The sequence below is a fragment of the Stegodyphus dumicola genome, chromosome 5 (assembly GCF_044657685.1).
Source record: "Stegodyphus dumicola isolate Sdum_Otavi_A_Nest chromosome 5, ASM4465768v1".
Classification (NCBI taxonomy): Eukaryota; Metazoa; Arthropoda; class Arachnida; order Araneae; family Eresidae; genus Stegodyphus; species Stegodyphus dumicola.
In genome coordinates, this window is record NC_140772.1 from 129,808,042 (window position 1) to 129,833,781 (window position 25,740).

Below are 25,740 nucleotides of genomic sequence, written 5' to 3' on the forward strand. Positions count from 1 at the left end.
ATACGAATGAAAAAGGTTGAAGTTACTGTTGACTCTTGATCATTATTTTCCACACGTTATTTTTACGAAAATTATACGAATCCGAATGTACTGATAAAACTACCGCCATGATGGTATATTTTATTCATCACTTTTACGCATATTATACGAATCCGAATGTTCTGAAAGAAACTACTGCCTTTATGGTATATTTTATTCATCACTTTTACGGATATTATACGAAGTCTAAAAAGATTGAAAATGAAGTTTATTAATTCAAAATATTTAGTGTATTTCTGGCATTTCACTTTGTTTTCCTTGTCCACGAACATGAAAAAAGGGGCATACATGTATGAGGCTAAAATTTTTCTATAAATTTTAACAAGTGAGCTAAATCTTTACGTGCATTTTTGCAAAAAATTATATTTTCTTAATTCAAACATCTTCAAAATAACTTATTTATTTTCTTATATCAAATTTGTTATTTTTATTCATATCAACACTTACATTAATTTACACAATTTAATTTCTTTTATGAAAATCGTATTACCCATTTAACTGGAATAAGCTGTATATTAAATTTGTGTACTTACTGAGTTTGGTACAATACTCGCCTTATTTTATTTAGCAAATGTGGGCAATTAAATTGGAATAAGACTAGCAAAACTTTCATGTCGAGGAATAGAATAATAAATACAGCAGAAGATGCTCGAAAACATTTAATTTCTTGAACAATAGTTTAATGTAGACCAAAAGGATCATTAATTATAATAAAAAATATACTAATATTTTTATTTAATAATAATAATAATAACTCTACGAAATTGCAAGCTGAATCCTGATATTTTACATATATTTCAGTTCCTTTAATCTTTGTTATAAAAATCATATGAGGCTAATTTTTTTAAATTTTGTTTAATGTACGGAAAAAATGATATAGCGATTTTAATAATTTTTATATGAGGAAAAAATTAATAAATAATGTAAATAAATAATTATATTATATTTTATATTTTCCTGAAACAGTTAAAGACATTCTTAATATGGAGATCTACAGAATAAGTACAAGGGTCCAGTTAAATGAACTCAAAATTTGCATAGTTAATTTTACGCTAACTTATAAAAATTAACCGGATTTACGATTATGCACTGAGCATGCGCATACACAGACATTTCTATTTTTCGTAGAAAAATTTAATTATTACCTTGATACAGAGATGCTGTGAATATAAATTTATATAATGCAAAAGTAAGTTTATTTCATATGCTAGTTTAGAGGCTTTCTTAATATGTTTAATTATAAAGAAAAAAAAAAGCGTTGCAATTCTTGTTCACTGACCAATGGCAAAGCAGACACTTTCTACTTCCGGTTGTGGCGGGATATTTGTGAAGTCAGCACTCAGCAATGGCGGTCGAAAAGAATGGTAAAGTCGCAAAGAATACTGTTTGTTCGTGGATTGGCGTTTGTGACTGAATCCATCGAAGTTACTAATTATTTGAAGAAAGTAAGTGAATATTTTATATTTTCAGTGTTTAATACTCGTACTTTCTTCACCTATATAAAATTTTATAAATAGCGTCTGTGTAGGAAATGTGATTTTCCATGTGTTGTTCTTTTGTGTACGTGCCTAATGATTCATTTTCAGGATTTGGTACTGTTAAATTTTGCGCTAGTCTGTTTCTTACTGTTTGTGTCACTCCTTTTTGTATGTGTCTCACCTTTTTATAGTTATATTATTTTTACTCAAACGTTTTAATATTTATCTTAAAGCATACTGTAATTAAGCAGGAAATAGCTTTTAATGGAAAAAGAAAGGCAATATTAATATGACTAATTGTTCAGAAATCTGTTATGGAAATGTTATCTACCTTATGCCAAAAAATAAAGCATGTAACTTTCATTAATGGAATATATCCTTTCATGAATAATAAGTAAGTCCTAAGTCCTTTCATGAATGCATTTCTTTTTTGTTTGTTTGATTTTGTTGTTTTAAAAGATCTGCCATAGTTAAAGAAAGAAAATAAAGTAAAAATGCTTTACTTTCAGTTTTGAATAAATTTATTACTATTTACTGCAGCTTCAAGTTTCTCTAAACATAATTTTCGAAGTCAAAACTTGATAGTTATGTTGATTATTAGACTTGCATGAAAAAATTTATTGAAAAATTAGTATTTGATCTAAAATACCTTAAATTATTTGAATTATATTTTACTAAATCATGTATTTTGATATAACTAGATAGTTAAAAAAATTAAAATTGTAAATGTGCAGAAATGCTTATATAAAACCAATTAATTGTTTATATTTTTGTTGCTTTTTCCCTTGTAAATTAATTATATATATATATTACAGTCTGGGGAGTCAGCACCCTGCTGAATTGTAGTAAACGAGACGTCCAATCTACTAGACCATCAAAGATTCAGATTTGGATTTTCTATTTCATTGTTATTGAAATCATAATGGTATGTTTGTTTAAATTAGTACTGTTTATGAATGTGATAAAAATAAATTCTGATAAGCTAAGAAATGATTTATTTTCTATTAATTATGAACTGTAAATAATATAACCAATTTTCTTCATAGTATTTACTAAACATTTTTTTTTAAAAAAGGGAGGTAGTCTTATTTATACAATTCTTGCAGAGATACCAAGAAATAAAACATTTCAGGAATTTTCACTCAGTATATCTTGATGTGTAAAATCGTGTTGTTCAATGCCATATTACTTTTCCACAGGAAAGTAATTTTATTGATCTAACATCTGCATAAATCAAACTTTTTTAAGAATGATTACAGTTTCTAAGCTAACTTAAAATTTTCAGATTTAGAAAATGTATGTTTAATGTAGCATTAGTTTTCCATGGAATAGAAAAGGTTTTCAAAATGTTCAGTTGGTAGAGGGAAATAATATAAATGAGATTGTCCTGATACAGTTTCAGCTGGAAATGAAACTAAATTTTCGGATAGTGAAGATTTCATTTAAGAATTCTTATAAAACTGATTAATGTAAATCCTCTGCATTTAAAAATTCTAATAAAACTGATTAATGTAAATCCTCTGTATTTAAGAATTCTAATAAAACTGATTAATGTAAGTCCTCTGCATTTAAGAATTCTAATAAAACTGATTAATGTAAATCCTATGATTCATGTAGGTATTCTTCTGTTATCAGGACCAGATTCAGAAATGTGTGTTTATATGCATGCATTTTTAAATGTAGGTGTTCGTGTGTGCATGTGTATATTCTTTATGCATGTATGTGTATACTTATACACATATATGCGCATACATGCATATACACATGCTTACATATCTACAGTGGAACCCCGAGATACAAGTTTAATTCGTTCCAGCATTCAACTGGTATAGCGAATTTCTCGTATCTAGAAACAAGCTTCCCCATTGAAATTCAGTTAACCCGTTCCACATCTAAAAAAATATCAACATTTTAATATCAAGTCAATTTTTCCTAATAAATAACACTGGTAAATAATATAACAATAGTTTAACTTTGTTACCAACATTTTAACTCCTTCTCATTAATCCACACCAACAACAGCTTCTCAACATCTAGGAGTACTTTTATGGTGCTTGGAAGCAACGATAATTCCTTTGGCTACATCAGGTTTCTTAATTTCTTCCTGCTTCTTCAGAATAGTATAGATTTTCGATGTTGAAAGGCTGCAAGTCTTCGCCAATTCCGTCACCATGCTCATGTTTATCTACGATTTCTTTCTTGATATCGACGGCCATGGCCTCCTTATTTTTCTTTGCAGCACTATCTGAGGCAACAATCTTCTTGTGAAGCATCTTGAAATAATTATTTTCACGTTAAATGTCAAAACAATTAACTTACAAGTGCACAAACACGTATATAAAAGAACACTGAGTGATCTGACGAGGGGATTCCTCGAGTTGAGCCGGATAGGGAAATGGCGCCACCCATACCAACAGCCTGGCTCATTGCTTGTTACTCGAATCAATACTCGTATTTTGCTTATACTTTCCTCGTATCTCGAGGTTTCATTGTACATTTCTGACTCCCGTCCTAATAACAGAGGAGTACCTTTGCCAGTATTGCAACAGAGCTAGAATGAATTATTGTGTTAAATATGTGGGAAATGCATACTTAAAGTACTGTTATTTTCTAAAAATATTCTGTATGTCTATTTTTTACAAGAAGAAAAAATAGCTAAAAGCTGTTAATTGACTTGTATTTATTAGTCCAAAGGGACTTTGTCCCTAAAGAACTATTGTTTTTGTTTTGCATTGGTTCACTATAAATATCTGTTTCACTTTTCAAACTGTTCCTACCAAATGTTAGAGTCCCTAGTGTGGGATTAATACTCTCTATCTTAGTGCCCTCTATAACCTATGTTAGGGTTAACTTGTATAACCTACAAGGATTGCCAGTTTAGGGGAGATATCTAGGTAGTCATCATAATACGTACCTTATTTTTTATTATTTTTAAATTAAATTGAAAGTAATAAACTAGTTTTCAAGAATGGAGTTAAACTAGATTTGCATTCAACTCTGGTTTACTGTGTTAATGATGTTTTGCGTAACAAATATGAATTTTTTGTTTAAGTATAATAATTTAAAATGTTTTTTCTAGAGAATGAAGTACTGCCACTAAGGTAAAGGTGCTAACTTGCAAGGTAATTTTCTATTCTACATTAACTCAATCTTTATGTCCTGTTACAGATATATTGGCAGAAATAATGAAAACCTGATATTCAAAAAGAAAAATAATAACGTTGAATGTAGTATATTAGATGGTTAACTGCGGTTTGGCAGCTCATTAATAATCTTACACATATTGAGTACGAATAACTTTGACAATTACCGGTATTTTCAATAGTATAAAATTAGGCAAGAAAGCAGCTTTAGCTTAGCACCGATTTTAAATACAACTCTCTTACCAATATTGGTTTGACGAAGGTAAAATATAATTGAATTTAATAAGTTGGAAATACTGTCTGTCTTTCCATGAGTTAAAAAATAATTTCAAATAAAATTTCTTTTTTCAGTTTTTCATGTTATTTGTTTAATGTTATTGTAATCTGATTTATCATATTTAGTCACATATTCCATCCCTCTTTGCACTATAGTATATAATTCAAAGGACTTATCAGTTTCAGCAATATTTTTTTTACCAGTATACATTTTTACCATAACTCTGTTTCTAAATCATATCCTGAAAAATTAAGGAGTAAAGTACACAAAGAAGGAAAATATGCAAGTAAATAATGGCATTTAGTGTTGTTTATGTGTCTAATATTTGTACTAGATTTTAAAAGTTATAAAATTCTTTTAGCTTTTTTTAAATTATTCTTTTTTAAATTGAGATGCTTCTTTGCACCCAAATGGTTAAAGCCCTAGTGTGACTTTGGTACTTTGATCTAACTTCTATTCCTAATAAATAATTCAGCTGCATACAGTTTACTCAATTTCTGCCATGTGTAAGGTAAACAATATTAGCTTTTTTTAAATATATCTTTTACAACTATTACATCAGGTAGATTTCTTTCATATTTTGCCTTAATTGAGTCATCCTGCTAATTAAGAATTTATTAAAGTTTTTGTGTGTATAATTCATTTTAAGTATGTGCAAGCAAATGCATACATTAACAGTTACGTAGAATTATGTTTTGGGTATAAAATTCAGAAATTTTGGGGCTGTTTTAAGAAGATTTATTAATGATTTATACTATATTAATATTGGTAAAAAAATTCTGTGGCTTTTATATGAGAGTATATATTTTAAAATAGCTGCATGATATGGTAGAGGTAAAAAGCTTCATGTGGATCATAAATTAATATTATGTGGCAATTTTTCATTTATTTAATAAAGAAAATATTCAAGTCACAATTAAAATTTTTTTCACTGGATTATTTGCATACAAAGTTTGCAGCAAATATTTCCTGCAACAGAAGTGACAATTTTTATTTTGCCAAGACAGGAAATTTAGTTATTGAAAGCAGTAACTCTATTTTGAGATGTTAAACAGGAAGGCAAATTTTTTAATTTAAATTGATTTTTGAAGGAAGACTTCATTTAGTCTTGCTATCATTCTACGTGGCTCTTAACTTTTTTATGGTATTTATAATTTTATTGTTATTCAGCTTTCTATTTGCTTAGAATGCACATGAATGTAGACTTGAAATATTTTAGATTGCAAACTGAGATGTCATTGTTATCATAATTAAAGATTTTTGCTCTGATTTTGGAGGAATTTACTGATAATACTTTTGATTGTGTATTGGTTTCTGGTTTATTGAAATGTGTAAAATAGCCTGTTAATGCATATACGTATGTTAATGACATGTATATGTTTATGAAGTATTCTGTTATATGCATATAGTGTTGTGATTAGTTTTCTGCTTACTCTTTATTTAAGAAAAAGTTATCTGTAAGAAAGCGAATATTCTTTACTATATGTAGGAGTAAAATTGAAAAGGCTAATGGAATATAATTAATACAAAATTAAGTTTTTTCTCATGTACTTAAATATAAACATAGCCATTAAAGACTTTCTCAAGCTTGTAGTTCTAAACAAATCTTAAGTATTTTTTACTTGAAATTATAGGCATTGTGTAAGGTATATAATTGAAGCTTACTGTGTGATAGTATGAAATTAAATTAATTACTGAAATGTAAATTTTTAAATATGAAATACTCAGTGCATTTTATATGCATCTTTTAATACTTCAACTATATTTAAAAACTAAAAACATCTGAAGTGTGAAATTATTACAAATTTTTCTTTTTCTTGTTTAGGAGCTGTTCTCAAAACATTGGGTGACAAAGAATTCACTTTTACAAAAATCGAGCAGGATATTAAAGACAGCGAACTATAGAACAAATATGGCGAAGCTGCATGAAGTCTATGTTGAATTTTATTATTGAAAAAAATATGCTCTTCAGATTTAATGTTAGTTTTTATTGTTTAACAGTAATTGCAGTTTTCGAATACCTGTAAAATAAACCTAATTCTTAAATTAATTTCATGTGTATTTCTTTTGCAAGTATTACAGTTCATAATACTTCAAACAACTTGAAATTTTATACTTGTTAATTTATGTTGGATATGTTCATAATAATTTTATAATTGAAATAACTCATTGTCATCGTATGAGCATAATCTAAAATGCACAGCATTTGACAACAAATTAATAAAAAATTAGCCAACTTCTAATTGCTTTCCTTTGTCCAGTTGCCTCTTTTTAAATCATTTAATACCATAAAGCTATTTGATGAAAAAAAAATAATTGGTATGTCAACATTAACATGTACATTTATAATGATGTTATAGAAAAAGTCACATGAGATAAATATTTAAAAACTTCAATATTCCTAAACAAATTAACTTTTTAAAATTTTATCTGGTATATAAGATAAAATAAAGAACATATTTAGGTAATTTTGAATTTGCATAATTTTATGAACTTATTTATCAAATTAACAGTTACATTGTAAAAGGGAACTTTTTAAAAATACCTCAATAAAGCATTTCTTTTGTAGAGGTGAACTTTTAGTACTGATCTGATATATTTATAAGATTTTAAACTGAGAAAGACAACAATAATTACAATACATTACAATACATTGCAAGATTGACTGATAAATGTAAAATTTTTACATATCATAATTATGTGTGTAATTAAAACAGAAGTTACTTGATTAACTTGTATGCAAATTAATATTTTCTTTAACATGTTTGGAATAAACTGAATTTTAATAAATAAATATGTATATATTTGTGTATTATCTGAAGATATGAATGAAATATTTGTGACATTAAACATTCATCTTCAAGGAAAATAACAAAGTCAACTTGGTAAACTATTGGAAAAGGTTAGTTTTCTACAATTTCCTGGTCTATATTTAACAATTTTAAAATTTAGCACACTCATTCAAATAATCTAAACATATGATGTTTTCTTTTGTGCTACATTCGTTTACTGAATTTGTTAATTAACTATATTGTACTTTAGATAGAAATTAACGTAGATATTCCCTGTATTTTACGGTACAAAAACTTATATATTTGATAATAATTGACCTAAATCTTCCCTATGTTTTCTTTGCATATACGGATGACTTTGGTAAAAATTTAGTCCAATGTCTTCTCCTCTTTACTGTGTATAAGTGCACATTTTTGGTAAAAATTTGCATAAATCTCCAATTACCTATTTACTGCATTTTTCGTAAAATGTGCTTATTTTAATCTCTTTTTATATAAATCTATGCAAAAATGTTCTGCATATTATGATTAAAAGATAAAATTAATTTAATATCAGATTTTTACATATCCACCTTTTAGGTATGTACAGCAATATGGAATATATATAACTGGAAAATTTAAATGCAAAAAAAATTAATTTCTATTCAAAAATTACATAACACTAAAAGGCTGAAAATCACTTTTAATATTTCATTTCGAAGTGATTACAAAATATGCAATAAATTTTGTAAACCTGAGTTCTGTGTTTTAAATCAGTTAATGCTATCGTTCATTTACATGGCATAAGAAAATGTCCTTCGGAAAAGCAAATAATTTATTTAAAGTGTTATTTAGTAATAATGAATTTAGTAAACAACTGTTTGCTACAGTTTTTTACTAAATTTAAATTTATGGAATGAATTTAGTAAACAAAAATTCAAATGAACGATAGCATTAATTGATTTAAAACACAGAATTGATGTTTACGAAATTTATTGCATATTTTGAAGTCACTTTGAAATGAAATATTAAAAGTCGTTTTCAGCCTTTAAGTGTTACGTAATTTTTTAATAGATATTTTTTTTTTTCATTTACTAGTGCATTTAAATTTTCCAGTTATATATATTCCATATTGCTGTACATAACTAAAAGGCAGATATGTAAGAATTTGATATAAAAATTATTTTACCTTTTAATCATAGCATACAGAAAGTTTTTACATAGATTTATATAAAAAATATGAGATTAAAATAAGTACATTTTATGAAAAATGCAGTGAAAAGGTAATTGGAGATTTATGCAAATTTTTTACCAAAAAATGTGCATTTATACACAGTAAAGTGGAGAATACATCGGATTAAATTTTTACCAGTCATTCGCATATTTTTACCTAATATATACGTTTATTACAGTAAAAAATCGGGGAAATTTACGTAAATTTTTACTAAATATATACGCATACGTGAAGCAAAAAATTGAGATTTACGTATATGCGATAAATCCCTGAAATTTACGTATATTATACATAAAAGTTGCGAATGAACAGTAGTCTCTCGCGTAAATATACCTAAATTTTACGTAAAAGTTACGTATAGTATAACGTAAAAATATACGTAAATGTTTAGTAATTGCCACTGGACACTTTTTATGATATTTTTACGTTCAACTTGAACGTTTTTTATACGAAAGGCCATTCGTAAATTGCACGTATTTTTCTCGTGCAATTTATGAATGCATGATGCCTGGGTCTAACCTAAAAAGGTTGCACCTTGCAGTGGTGTAAATAAGATATACAAAAGGATAGGTAACAAAAGGAAAGGTGAATTTTAAATAAATTTTTATAAACTTTTTGGTTAACACCTCATAGCTGATAAAGAAAGAAAAAACCTGGAGATTAAAATATCTGTCAGACATCACTGATGATATCAAATGCAAAAAAAAAAAAAAAAAAAAATACTAGTTTGCATAAATATCATCTTGTTTGTTGTTTGACATAATAAAAATTCATTAAAAAGAAAAAAAAGGCTGTTTTATATTTGAAAAACTGTTATGTTGCACATTTTTAGCACACACTTTTTAACACATGTTTTAAATTATTAAATAGTAAGAATTTGATTCCTTGTCTTCGAAAAGCTGTGATTTTAAGTACTTTGGTATAAATATTTTTTTGAGTTGCTGCATAAACTGTAGACAATTAATATAAAGTAACATTATTGCTATAAAGCAAATTATTGATATTTGTTAATGGAGTAACTTTAAACTTAAATAAATAAAAGTAATTTTGCTTAGACTGCTGTCCATATTAAGGCCTTTTAATACTATTGTGGATTAAAGTTAGCAAGTGTGTAAATAGTGTAAAGGTGTTATTTAGTACAAAGGTATTCTTCTTCAGGAAGTGTTAATATGTGGTTACACATTTTAAAGAAATGTCTATTTATGAGCATAGCTTTAATTTTATAAAATTCTATAAAAATTTATTCAGTATTTCTCTCTTGCAGATTACATGCTGTTAGATTTCTTGCCTTTACAACATGCTACTACTACTACTTTGATGGAAAATCTGTTGACTGACTTACGAGATGATGTAGATACTTCATTTTCTATTGCAATGCAACGATTTCCTCAACCACCATATAAATATGATACATTTTATTCTTCTCCTGAATATTATTTTACTGTTGCAATCTGCCTTAGTTTTCTGTATCCAGCAGCAAACATTGCAAAAAGTGTTGTTCATGAAAAGGAAAGGCACTTAAAGGTATGTCTGAAAATTATAGGCAAGATTTTCTTCCAGCTCCTCTCTTATATTTAAATAATGATCTAAAAAGTGTAGTAACGTTTATTTAATCAAATAATAAAGATGAAGCTTAACAAATATTGAATAACTACTGAATTTTATATGAAAGTGATATGTTTTACTTATTTTTTTAATTTTTTTTGTTAATTATTATTTTATGTACCATATATTCCATGCATAACACACCTATAATTTTAAACTGTATTTTTTAATTTTTAGATATATTCACCGTATAATGTGCATCCTTTTCTTTGTGAAGAAATATGAAAAATGCATGTGTGATGTTCTTATCTTTTGAAGTCATTCATTCGAAGATTATTCCCTGGCTTTTGAACTGTGTATACTGAATTAGCAGGCGATAAGGCGAACAGCATGTGTATGGGAAAAATACTTGAGGGGAGTAAATAATTTTGCAAAGAGGGTGGGTGTATTCAATGCAGTTGTGCACAAGAATGTTATTCTAGGGTTTCAATAAAAGAGGGACGTAATTTCTTGTGAGAATGCACTTCTAACCTGTATGGATTCATGGAATTATGAAACAGATGTTTTCTCTTTCTGTAATCATTTGAAGCCATAATCATCGAAAGCTTTAGTAAATCACATTTTCCTTAGTTGAAGTACAATTGATCTAGTGTTCCTTTTAGTAGTAAATATGGCTGCTATAAAAAGACACAAACATAGTGCAGGTTTTAAATGCAAAATGATTCAGTTTGCAAAAGAAAATGGAAATTGTGCTGCAGCAAGGATGTTTGGTGTTTATAAATGCTCCATACGTGAGTGGAAGAAAAATGAAATCACAATAATTGATAGGACAAAGAATAAATATGCTTATACAAATGATTATACCTAGAAATATGGCAGGTGTCATTTTGACCCCTTTGAGATTAAAGAAATATGAATACATTCCATTGTATTATCTGAACACTGTTACTTCTGTAAACTATTTTTATTTGCACCTGCTAAACAAAATACAAACAAATGAAAATAATATGGTGTAATAATATGGTCTAATAATATGGTGTAATAATATGGTCTGCATAGTTTCACATCTGCCAGTCACATGATTTGAAATATGTGCAATACTTTTCTTTGTGGAAAGAAAACAGAGAAAAAAAATTATTACGAGCTGAACATTTGTAGATTTCTCATAGATATTTTGTTTATTATTAATAACAAGTTTTAGTGGGAACTTTTATTTTATTTACATGAATTTATTATAGTGACGTACTAATGGTGCATAGGAAAGGACTGACGCATGAAGAAATCGTAAAACTGATGCAAGAACTATCTGATGCCGATTCCAGTTCTGAAATCGAAAGTAATTCTACAGATAAAGATGGAGATGAAACATCTTGTGATTCTGAATTTAATATAGAGTAATCAGGCAATATCATCTTCTAGCTCAAGTGAAAGTACAAATGGATTTGTTTCTGAAAAGGAAGGACAGACATCCTATGCTAAACGTGACATTGGTTCTGGTAAAGCTCTTAGTGCGTGGAAGTTAATAATAAATGAAAAATTTTACACATCATAAAGGAGTATACTGATGCTGAAGCCAAGCGTAAACTTCATAATGACTCTTTCACTATTTTACTAGCAGAACTGGAAGCATTCATAGCGTTGTCGTAAGGGGGCATTAGCCGCCAAGGGCTTACGATTCTTAGTTTGTGGTCCAAGACTTGGGGACCAAAGTCTTTTCATGAAACTATGAGTAGAGATAAGTTTCTGGAAATTATGAAATTTCTTCATTTTGATAATAAACTAACAAGGTCTTCACGTTTGCAGTGTGATAAATTTGTACTAGTATCCGAAGTATGGAATACTTTTATAGACAACTGTAAGCTTTGCTACAAGCCAAATTAAAACATTACGATTGATGAACAGTTATTCCCTACAAAAACAAGATGCCATTTTTTGCAGTATATGCCTTAAACAAGCCCAATAAATTCGGAATAAAATTTTGGCTAGCAGTAGACGTTAGGACAAAATACTTATTAAACTTATTTCCATATTTAGGAAAAGATGAAATGAGACCAAGTGATCAAAGTTTAGGAGAGAACGTAGTAAATTGTTTAGTTGATCCTTACAAAAATACTGACTGAAATGTAACAACAGACAGTTTCTTTACATCAGTAAAACTTGCGAAATTCCTAAAATAAAAAGGATTGTGTCATGTTGGAACAGTAAATCGCACAAAAAGAGAAATTCCCGCTAGTTTCAAAAATGTAAGAAACGAACTTTTTCTTCAGTTGTGATGAAACGCGACTATATAACACTTACATCATATCAAAGTAAAAGGAACAAAAATGTAATTTTATTAAGTACACTCCATTCATCAGTTGAATTTTAATCTAATGAAAAGAAGGTTCGTGATGTAATACAGTTTTACAATTCTACAAATGTCGGGTTAGATGTTTTGGATCAAATGGCAAGAAAGTACTCCGGGAGAGCACCATCACGCCGTTGGCCAGTGCATGTATTCTACAATATTTTGGACTTAGCAGGCATAAATGCGTGGATTCTGTATAAGGAAGTTATAACAGAAAATATCAGCAGAAGGGATTTTCTATTGCATTTGGCAGAAGAACTAAGAATATATATATATTCGGTAAGAACAAATTTTTTCTCTCTTCAAGTGGCTTTGTGGATGAACAAGATTCAATAGAATCAAAAAAAAAAAAAAAAAAAAAGTAAGAAATGTCAAGGAAATGCAAAGGTATCAAAACTTCTAATATTTGCGACAACTGTAATAAATATGTATGCAGATATTGTATACAAAAAATCAGAAAGATAAGCATGTGTGCTAATTGCTTGCTGCGCTGACTAATATATTATCTGTAAATAAAATATTTCTATATATTTTTATTTCTATGTACTCTTTATAGCAAAAAGTTTGTTTTAAAATACTTTAATATTTGTATTAAAAACCACTTTTTTTGGAAAAATTTGCGTAAATATTTATACATTTTCTGTGTTTCTGAAATGTAAGCTATAGAAAAGGAAAAAAAATTACATTTTACGATGGAAATATTTAAATGCTTGTTCATTATTTGACTACATACCTTTAAAGTCTCTATATTCTTTAAAATAAACTGTAGTTGTCATAATTTGCATTATTTTAATTTCTTTTTCACAAATATATTATTTTACATAGAGAAATATGCAGATATCTTATCAAGGGGTCAAAATGACACCCGCCGTAATTCTAGGTATACGAAGACCACTGTAATTCTAGTGTTAAAGGGTTGCATCAGTCATTATCCCAAGCAAAAATCACCTTTTTAAAAATATAATTGTATCACATACTTATTAAAAATAAATAATATATGAGAATAAAAAGTGAATGAAAGTAATAAAAATTTCTATATGCATTTGTTTCCTTTTTTATCCTTTTAATTATAATATTTAGGTTTGTTTAAAAATATTAATACTTTCTAAATTTGAATTATATCTCCATATAAAGTTAACTTTGCAGGATACAATTTGGCTGCAATGTAGTAATGACATATCCCCTGCATTTGACAAGGGTTTATTGTATACATACATATCCACAAATTGTCGAAATGATGGCAATATGCTTTATTTCCTTAAATTATTTCAGAAGTTCCTTTAGGTAAGGTAGATAATTTTATGAAAAGATTTTCAATATTGTGCATGACAGGTCCGTATCTAAATAAAATCTTACTATTTGATTTCTTATGTGATTTTTCCCCCATAAGTTTGTGTAAAAAATTCCCAGTGATATTTTGAAACATATTTACAGACATGGGCTACTTTTCCATACCTGTTAACTGTATAAATGAAATTTTTGAGAATTTATTTAGGGGATAATTGTGTAATCAAAGTTACTTGGATTGGTTATTAATGGCAAGGTAGCCTTTGCTCTCAGATTTTTAGCTGTTCTTTTGAAAATATTTATTAGACATATTTTAGAATTTTTTTCTTTTCAACTCCTAAAACTTTTATCTCATTAAAGCACAATTTTGTTGATTAGAATTTTAACTAGGGTACTGAACCTCATCCCCCCTACTGCATAAAAAATGATACACAGAAGCATTTTGCATGTATTTAATTTATTGCTGAGTATCACTTGTTCACTAGGGATGCCATTACGCCACCATTAAATATAATATGATCATCTGTCAAAGATCGAGAGGGAAAGAATTATTGGGATGATGGAAGCCAGGTGGTCAACTCAGCAAGTAGCTCTCCACCTGTTCTGACTTTGCTATGAAGAGATGTTGTGACCAGTGGACAAGAAAGAGGTTACATACAATACAGCTAGGCTCAGGACATCCTTAGCAATAACCGAAAAAAAAACTGTCACATCTTCCAACATGCGTACACAACACCAACTGTATCATTGTTCACCATGTAGACACAGACAGCACTTTCAGTATGGGCCTTTGTGTTTGTCCATACCATTGCAAGTCACCTGGCTGAAAAACATTCTATACTGCAGTACCCATTATAGGTGCTGCTTCACTCAGATATATAAAATTTCATTCTATTTTGATAATGCTTTCCTGGTGCCTAAATTTTTAAGGCAATGAGTGTGTCTCTCCCTCTATATAATACACTTCTGCTCATTAAAATTGATGCATCATAAAGGCAACATAGGCAAATTTTGCATAAAAGATGCTACATGCTGGAATATGCAATGATAATCAATAAATAAACATTTCAGCACAGATACACAAAGTGTGTATAAGTAACACCATCTACTTTGTGTATAAATGGAAGGACTGCACAGCAGGTTTCTCATTTGGAAATCACATTCAAATGTTGGTTGATAGCCTACAGGCCATGTTATGCCTCATGTAGGAAAGAAAAAGTCCTACCTCCAGTGTCGAAGTTTGAACGCAGCGGAATTGGGGCCTGCCAGAACTTCACTTTATGGCTCTGCAACGTTGTTACTTTTGTTCTTCAGAATCCTATGACTGCCAGGCAAATATAGAATCAATGGATCCAGGAGGGCCACACTGAATTCCATGTAGAATCTTAGTGGCCCCGGGGAACTAATGACAAAGATTGTCTTCTAGGATCATACAGCCACGTCACATTACCCGGAGTCAGGAACTTGGTTGATGTGCAGGACGGCAAGTGCCCAGATGGACTGTGTGATGACATCCGCAGTACCACAAACTATCAGTACAGCAGTCATTGTTGTGGCTTTCCCTAATGCTGAAGCAGAGACAAATGTGCCTACAGTTGTGAACCAAATGATGACACTAGACACAGGCATGACACAATGCCATCTGTTTAGAAGAATCATTGTTCCATGTACAGTTTCATGATGGATGTATCCATTTGGGGAGGCACCGAGGAGAAGGAATTTTGCTAGTGATCATCGTACAGGCCCAGCACCTGGTATGTTGGTATGGGTAGTACACATACCAGTCCCCTCTTATTTGTATAGCCAGTAATGCTGAGAACTACCATTACATTCTTGATGTGCTAAGGCTCATGGCTACACCCTGTCTTCCAAGGCCTGCCTGGCGCCAATATAATGTACAACAAATTGCCCATTCTGTCCTGACCTTCTTTGAAATAGAGGTTGTTTGAATGTTGCCTTGGCCAGCATGTTCTCCAGATCTCCTACATTGTCATAACATAATGCACAACACATTGCTATAACATAATGCACAACACATTGCTAAACATAATGCACAATAGCATAAGCACAACACGTTGCCAGTCCTCTACTGACCTTCTCCTACATAGAGGTTGTTTGAATATTGCTCTGGCCAGCGTGTTCTCCAGAACTCTCACCTACTGAAGACATTTCGTCTTGGGTTGCCAAGATGCTGGCATGCTACCACTTGCCAGCTGCTATGATTCATGAACTCTGGCATAAAGCTACATGGAATGAAGTACTCATATCTGTCATCAAAGCTCAATTCGACTCAAATTGCCAGATTACAGTTTTTACTGATGCCAGAGATGACAAATCTGTCTACTGAATTCTGCATGCTGTGTACACCAAATCACCTGCAATTTTAATCATGTTTTCCTCCCATTATGCTGTATATGTATAATAAATAAGATTTTTTTTTTTTTTTTTTTTTTTTTTGTGGTGGAGCAATTTTAAGTGGCCAGCAGAGTAGATATTTTCCTTACAAATTTTTGAAATATTAATCTTTGTAATCTAATCAAATTATTCGCTACCATTTTAACATTGCCTAATATATCTAAATCAGGGTTCGTACGGTCCTTAAAAGTCCTTAAGTTTTTTGAATCGATTTTTGGTCCTTAAAAGTCCTTAATTTTGGCCAAAAGCGGCAGGTCCTTAATTTTAATCATCTGAAATTTCTGTCTGTTTTTACGACTGTCATTTCGAGTGTGAATTAGCATTTTGCAGGAATATTTTTGGCGATTCACTGACAAATATGGCTATTTTTTGAATGGGTTCATGAGTTATAATTTTTTCCTATTTGTAATATAAATAATGGTGGGATACTCGAGTTTCTGAACAAGAAGTGAAACATAAGCATTTCAAAATTATTTCATTTTTTGTAATGAAGAGCTCTCAAAGAACTTTCCACTTTTGTGGACGTGAATTCTTTTATTAAACGGTTCTAAATTTGGCGATTATCAACATTTTGGCGATTTTAAGATTGGTTTCTATAGAAAATTTTTAATTATGATATCTGGGAATTTTTTGACGATTTTTTTGTTAAATTTCATTAAAATAATGGTAATATATTGGAATTATATTTAAAAAATAATATTAAAATAAAATATTTTTCTTTTTCTTTGTCATATTATAAAGTTCCATTTTGGCCATATATTGTATTTTTGAATCTGAAAAATAAGCAAGAAATAATGCTATAAAGCACAGTTTACAAAACAGTTTTTAGCAAAAGCAAAATAGCTGTGTAATTAATTAAAAATGTCTTTTTAATTTTTTCATGGTAAGAATTTTTCCCATTTCTCAGAATGATCAGAATTCTCAGAAAATGCATCAGTTTTCTCTATAAAATTGATTTCACACCTTTTTTCTTCCGATTTTTTTTAAAAAACATTTCTGGCTTTTTGCTGTTACAGAATTGGTAGGGGTAATTTTTTTTTAGGATTTTAGACATTGAAGCTTGGAAAATTTAGAAAGATTTTAAGACAAATTATAGACCCTCGATTCTAAAAGATTCCAGAAAAATGTGATAAAATGAAGGTTTCTGGAGTGTAAGACAAGTGTGTTTCTGACCTCCACTTGCTCTTTGCATTAGTTGTGTCAGCTCTGATAATTTGTAATTATTAGTCTTTCCATTACTGCTGCTGACATTTGACAATAGAGTATATTATGACAATAGAGTAGTAACAATAGAGTATATATTTGACAATAGTAATATTATGACAATAGAGTAGTAACAATAGAGTATATATTTGACAATAGTAATATTATGACAATAGAGTTACTGAACCAGATTAAATTGAAATTAAATTGTATAGTCTTTGACCACTAGTCCATATTTTTAGTTTGAATTTGACTCTTCTTGTTTAATTATATCACCACAAACTGTAAATGATTTTGTTTGCATAAGAACAGGCCTATATGTTCCAAGTTCTTTTTGAATAAGAAGCTTATTTAAACCTTTATTTAAATTTATTATCTGATTTATAGTTACTTTTAGACATAGTGATAATTTGTTTCACGTCTGTCGGGTGGGGGGTGTTGGACTATTTAACTTTTACCAGATCAAGTAAGCCCTCATAGGTAGTACATTGTGGAGAGGTTGGCAGTTGGAAGATAAAACACGCAGAAACTAATGAGAACATTGTTTTGCATATTGAGACAAATTTCTAATTGTTAGAAAACATGTTTAAGGAGAAGGAAATCGATATAAATTAGCCAAAATGTCTGTGCAGGCCTTCAAATTAAAAAGACGCATAATTATTTTGTTGAGTTTTATGTTTTGTAGATTTTAATGTGTAATTATCCTAATATTGTTTAAAAATCAATGTCATAAATAGCATGTATTTTAAACTGTGAAATTTTATGAGATTGTGATATTAATAGGGTTTTTTAACAAATATTAATCTGGAGTTTTCGTTTGGCTGGCGTCAGTCCGCCGGACCGACAGTATTAAAGTTAAAAAATAAGTATAGTCTCAATGAAATGTGATCAAAAGTAGTTTTAATGAAATTTATTGAAACATTATAAACAAAAATATGGCTTAGCTTTACACATATTACAATACGAAACAAATATTTTGGTTACATTTTTGGCTATCTTGCATCCAAATAGTTTTGAATTGTCATCATAACATTTCGAACAATACTTTCAGACTTTATGTGCGTCTCCTTCCTTTTTGTATAATTTATGAATAATTTAAGTCGGCAATATTGCACCACTTGATCGCAATATTGCCACCGGCTGATCGCTGCTGGCTGAACAGAAAGGACAACAAATTCGGCGCCGGGCTCAACGTGTTAAACCTTTACCATGGTCAAAAGGTAAAACACAAAAATATAAAAATTCATGTGAAACTTATTCTTTGCATCTAGTGAGACTTAATGCAAAACAACTTATCTCCGCTAATGCTTTAGTGGCGTAATAGAAAGTTAAATTATATTAACTGAGTTTAAACCCCTGGAAGTCTACACGTAGGTATGACACTAACAGCATCAGACAGTGAACAGCTAACTTGCTAACTATGCCTACATCAGGTCTTTCAGGTTTGTTCTGATTAGCAGGTCTTACTATAAGCGAGCAGGAGCGGTGACAACAGTCAGTCTTTTGTTATGAATCATGCTGATTATGATTTTATGATTTTAATGCTCATTTTAACCTATGCTGCTTGACATAAAATCTACTTACTAAACCTCTAGACTGAGCAAGTGTGTGACAAAAAGAGAGATTTAAAGAAAAAAAAAAAAAAAAAAGCTAACTGTTAGTAAAATGCAACTAAAATGTCACTTATCTTCTTTAAGATATGTGCAGTTATTATGAGTGTAAAATATTTAATGCTTCTTGATAAATTTCATAAAATTATTTTTATTCTCAAAATATTAATAATTATGTTAATTAAGTTATGTTTAATAATAATGCAAGCTACTCACATTCAGGCATAGATATAATATTTTTAATTGAATTTATTCAGTTCCCATGCTCATAGGTCCTTAATTTTTTTCATTAATGCTCCTTAAAAGTCCTTAAAACTACTTAATTTCCTTGTGCAGAAATGCGTACAAACCCTGTAAATTAATATTACATATACATTCCTTCCTAATTATGAAATAACTTTGAAAGTTTATTGTGTTGCTTATCAATTTTATGGATAATATCTCATAACATTTTGTATGTTATTTTTATATAACAACTGTAGTTTTTAGTATGTGTACTATGTTTTGCTTTGTCTTTGCAGGAAGCCATGAGAACTATGGGACTTGCTAATATGACAAACTGGTTAAGTTGGTACTTTTCACATTTAATATTACTAGGCTTCTCTAATGTTTTGATGACGATAATGCTTTGTTCACCTTTTACAAAGAATGGTGCTATTTTCAATTCAAGTAATCCATTATGCATTTTTATTTGGCTCATGGTGTATGCTTCAAGTCTCGTAGCTTTCTGCTTTTTCATTACTACATTGTTCTCACGAAGTAAGTTTGAATCATTTGAGTTTCTTACCTCATTTCTTGGTGCTTTATACAGAGCAGCTTTTTAGTAAAACTATGAATATTTATTTGCCTTCAGTAACGTAACAACTGTTTTTTTTTTGGGGGGGGGGGTCTTTAAAAAAAATTAACATCTATCTATTTTAACAGGAAACAACTTTTTTAATATTTAAACTGAGTAACATAAAATATGAGAGATATTATTATGCAAAATTGAAACATTTTTTAAAGCTCTTTAGCATAAAAATATGAATTTATTATTACGTTTTAGAGTTTCATAGAAATCTCTTGAAGAATCAGCCAACAGAAATTTGAAATTTTTATTGCAGCTGTAAGCAATTATTGTTTTACAAATGAAGAAAAGCAGCTAAAGATAGTTGGCGCAAAAAAAACAAAGGCTTGATTGTGCTTTAAATGTTGCATTTATTGCAAAAATACCAAAACACTAGCAGTCATATATTCATAACTTGAGCATATGCAGTAGAATTTAAAAATTGTGTACAACAAAGGCTAATGTAATTGAGAACTTAGCAGAACTTCAGCTTATGGACTAACTTAACTGTCTTTCCGCTGACGAAGGGGGCCTGTATTTATACTGGCGTAGGGGGTGAAGAAGAATAGCATTTTTAGAATATTCTGGATAAAAATCAATCCTAGGCTCTTAAATATGCATTTTCTAGAAGCTTCCAGAATGTGATATTCTAGTGTGCTTGAAACGGTCGTCTCTAATTCTCTTTGACTTATTACATAGCATCATAAGTACCACAAAATAATAAAGCAATTAAATATGAGAAATGCAATAATTACCCTCAAATTAAAAAATTACTTAAAATGAACAATGGATAAAGGCTATGTTACCGTAAAATAAAACACAGAAGAAATATTAATAATATGTCAAAATAGTCTGCAACAAAATGCAAATATTTATATATATTGGGACAATATCTATAAACATTCATTTCTGTAAGTTGTGGATTGTGATAACATAATATATCTTGCGTTTAACTGGGTGAATTGAGTTATTATGCTATATTTAGTCTAGAATTGAAATTAAATAATCAATGAATCATTTATTAAAGTATGATTTACTTGTTTCTTTTTCCTCATTTACAGCCAGCTCAGCTGTTGGAGGCACTTGTGTTCTGTTTTTCCTGACTTTTATGCCATATATGCAAATGCTTCACTCCTATCGCTTATTATTATTGTCTGCAAAAGTACTTTTTAGTATACTTCCTAATACCCTTTTGGCTTATAGTGTACAGGTTATTCTTCATTCAGAAGCGTCAGGTATAGTGATTTTGATCAGTTTCTTATCTGTTAGTTCTAGAAATATGAAGTGTACTAAAAACAGTTGAAAAACTTTGAATCTAAATACATTGGTTTCCAGGAATTAAGAAAAAATCACAAAAATAGCGATAACTTGTTCAAACCTAAACCAATCCATACAAAATTTGAATATGTTGTTCAATAAGAATTGCTAAGTAAAACTGTAGTATGCAAATCAGCAGCACTGCAGTTGAAAATTGTCATCTGTGAGGAATTCCATGTTCCAGAGTTGTGTTGCATAAAATTGCATGTTTCAAAACAAGCCTGCAAATTTTGTTGTAATACTGAGATAAGAAATATGGGATAGCCAATTTGTAACAATGACCCTCAGACGTTTGCTCGAAGAACTGTGATGGAGAGCTTTTAATGTATTCGAGTTTTTGAATTACAAATTCTTTTAATGTCAAGTACAGTGTTCAAAACCGGAATGCTTATATCAGATGTAGCATCAAGTCAATTTCTCTGTTTGGATTTTATTGCAAGATAATATAAAAAAAAGTTCCTCATACAAAGATAATCTCAAATGCAAGTAAAATATTAGTTGCTCAATTTAATAAATGCAGATATTCTTCTGAAAATCTTTTTATATGCCTGAATCATTTATCAAATCATTTTTTTTTTTTTAAATCAGTTGTACTCATAGTCATGCAAATGTTGTAACATTTCAATGTTATCTCTATTGTCTATTTTTAAACTATTTTCATTTAAAAAGGAATACAGACTTTTGCACGTAATTGGATCCTTAAAATGTGTGCAAATGTTGAATGGTTGAAAGTAGACAGATGTTAAAAAAAGGGGGAAAGAAGGAGGAGAAAAATAAATTTAAAAAATAAAATAAAATAATAAGAATTGTATTTTAAGATATTTATTCATCAATATACATAATTAAGTTATCAAGGCATGTTTAAGCATTTTCAGGTGTTTTCTTTATAAACTTGCCAAGAGTCAGTTGAATACCACCCATCAGCTGATATGCTTCTATGGACTATTTCTCAATGAAAGTTTGGTCTTGAACCTGAGAATTTCAGGGATGCACCACTGTTGTTAACACATAAGTGGGAGTACTGCATGGAAGTTAACAAATTTTGCAATATCGAAACAAAATTTTTAAATGTGTGAAATAGCAAATTGTGTGAAAGTGGAGGGCCACCTGCATAAGCTATGAAACAATTAAATTTATTCTTCTGTTCTAGTGAAAAATCCAGAATATCAAATTTCATTTAAATGGTGCAGTTTTATCCGTCACATTGAAAATGGAAATGTTTCTTCTTTGTAATGATAAATTTATTTTATTACACTTAGTAAATATGTCTGTTAAATAAGTGACACTCAGTAGCCATGCAGGATTTGTTAAAAACTTCATGAAAGTTCTCCCTATATTGTTTAATGAATAGAAAAGCAGTAACTCACTGTGCAGTTCAATCAGTCTCGACAATGCTTTTCTCTAGATAGCCTAACTTACTTCAATGGCCAACAAAACTGCAGTATGTTGAGTTGGCTGCCCATTTCATTGCAGGAAATTTTAAATAATCAGCATTGGAGTTGTTAAAATTTTATATAGTTGATAATTTTTGTACTGTATCCAAAATTCTTATACAATCTAAATTAAAAGTCGTTAATCGGGACTTCGGCGATTCCGGATTATCGATTTTTCCGGATTATAGATCATCAGTTTAAATCTGGTAAGATGGCATGCAGAAATTATAAAATTAAAAATATGAAACCGTAATTTATGAAATAAAGAACAATTATGATCTAAAGGGTATCAAAAATTTAAAAAAAAAAAAAAAAACTTAATATTTATTTGTTTACTTTATTAAACATTTCTTTTAACGTAAGTTGTTTAAGTTGCTTCGTTTTTTATGTGATAATACATTCTCTTTAATTCTTTAAACAGACATAATTTCTTGTTCAGTTACAAAGTTCCGCTGTTCAAGTCCTATAATTGCTGTGTCGAGAATACCAACTAATTTGTCAATTGAAATTTTTTCGTTTTCAATAACCTCTGTTACTTTCTTCGCTATCGAAAGCGAATTATAATGACGAGGAATTTGATTTAAATCATATCAAAGATGGAGTACATCGAGATGAAATACTACATTTAATAAGGAATTATAAGCCAAATAAAATAAAAACATCTGCCCTGAAGATAAGGATAGTGCTGACAGATCAACTTCCAATTCATTCCGCAGTGTTAAAGATAAACAAAGTTTAGATAAACAAAGGATATGACTTTATCCATATTTTGTAGCAATTCCACTTTTTATTTAATAAACTTCGAAACATACTTTTGCTTTGTAGATCATTTACATATTAATAAATATATATCAGAAATTCTATTTGACATTATCGAAAGTTCAAGCTTACTTTTATAAAATTGCTCTAACAGTCTGCAAAAAATAATAAGCCAGATCCAATTCAAAGATTAAGGAACAACGCAATCTGCAACATTAACTGAAATAGATAATTAAATCATTTTAGCTTAGCTTATACCATCCGTTATACATTAAACGCGCACTCGTAAACGTATTTTGTGCACGCGCACAAGCATATTCTCAGCCGTAAAGGCCTTATGTCAACGCGACGCATGCGCAGAAAGTTTGAAGCTTTGAGGTCCGGATTATAGATCATTCCGGATTATGGGTGTCCGAATTAACGACTTTTGACTGTATATGTAGATATGTTTTTGTAATTTGTATCTAAGTAAAACACAGTGACTTTCTGTTGCATTTGTAGCTACTTCCAAAATGCACATCACAAATTCCTCCATTTTGCACCACCATTGCTTGTGCATCCTTTGTCCATCAAACATTAGTATATTTTTTCCAATCAAATTTATTTTGAAATATAATTATTAATACAGTTAAATCAGGATTCGTACGGTCCTTAAAAGTCCTTAATTTTGACCAAACTCGTCAGAAGGTCCTTAATTTTAATCATCTGAAATTTCAGTCTTGTTTTTACAACTACTATTTTGAGTGTGAATTATCATTTTGGAGGAATATTTTTGGAGATTCACTGATAAATATGATTATCTTTTGAATGAGTTCATGGGTTATAATTTGTTCCTATTTCTAACATAAAGAGTGGGGTACTTGGAGTTTCTGAGCAAGAAGTGAATCATAAGCATTTCAAAATTATCTCATTTTTTTCTAATGAAGAGCTCTTAAACAACTTTCCACTTTTGTGGATGTGAATTCTTTTATAAAACGGCTCGAAATTTTGCGACTTATCAGCATTTCAGTGATTTTAATATCACTTTCTACAGAAAATTTTTAATTCGATCTGGGAATTTTTCGTCGATTTTTTTTAAAAATCATTATAACATTGATAAATTTAACTAAATTAATGGTAATATATTGCAATTATATTTAGCAAATAAAATTAAAATAAAACATTTATATTTTTTGCTGTCGTATTATGAAGAGACATTACTTTCTGTTTTGGCGACTTATTATACAGTATTTTGAATATGAAAAATAAGCAAAATAATAAATGTTATAAAGCACAGTTTACAAAACAATTCATAGCAAAAGCAAAATAGCTATGTAATTAATTAAAAATTTCTTCCTCTCAATTTTTTCATGGTAAAAAGTTTTCCCATGTAATTATTTCAGAATTATTAGAATATGCATCAGTTTTCTCTATAAAATTAATTTCACACTTTTGTCCACTGATTTTTTTTTTTTTCAAACTATTTCTGATCTTTTTTCTATTACAGAATTGGTAGGGCTAATTTTTCTTTAGGATTTTAGACATTGCAACTTGGAAAGTTTAGAAGGATTTGAAGGCAAGGTTTACAGACCCACAACTCTAGAAGGCTCCATTAAAATGTGACAAAATAAAAAATATCTTCATTGTATTAACACATAATGAATGTATTTTACAGAAATTTTATGGTGAATTTCATACATTGTGAAGAATTTTTGGAAGGACACTGAAAATATAATGTTTGAATGTTGTACTTCTGATGCTAGAAGTCTTTTTCTTAACCTGTTTATCTTCTTTTTATTTTCTCAACTTTTCACTAGACACAAGCATCGAAAATACCAAAAATGTTTCTAATCTTTTCACCTGGACAGTCATTTATAAAAAAAAGAATTTTTTTATTCATAAAGAAATTGAAAACTGACAGTTTAAAAGATTCACCTTATACGTCTTAGTGGATCATACACAGGGCTGGCGCTGGGCCTTTTTCCACTGATGAAATCTCTATGATTCCTAAATTCTGCGGACTAGTGCCTTACCAACTTCTGCTGCTTAATGCTCTCCTAAATTCTGCTCCCAGTCC

At 29.5% G+C, this 25,740-nt stretch overlaps 1 protein-coding gene and 1 long non-coding RNA gene across 2 annotated transcripts in view; both read left to right on the forward strand.

The window, feature by feature from the left end:
- Positions 1–25,740, forward strand: part of LOC118199529 (phospholipid-transporting ATPase ABCA3-like) — a 384,844-nt gene that overhangs the window by 36,967 nt on the left and 322,137 nt on the right. Inside the window, exons 5-7 of the mRNA XM_085817060.1 lie at positions 10,207–10,466; positions 19,871–20,108; positions 21,237–21,410. Of these exons, the coding sequence (XP_085673186.1) occupies positions 10,207–10,466; positions 19,871–20,108; positions 21,237–21,410 (672 nt within the window). The remainder of the gene's footprint in view (positions 1–10,206; positions 10,467–19,870; positions 20,109–21,236; positions 21,411–25,740) is intronic.
- On the forward strand, positions 1,338–6,987 carry LOC118200125 (uncharacterized). The gene is made up of 3 exons (XR_015041012.1): positions 1,338–1,484; positions 4,597–4,639; positions 6,763–6,987. It is a non-coding gene; the product is annotated as an uncharacterized LOC118200125 (long non-coding RNA).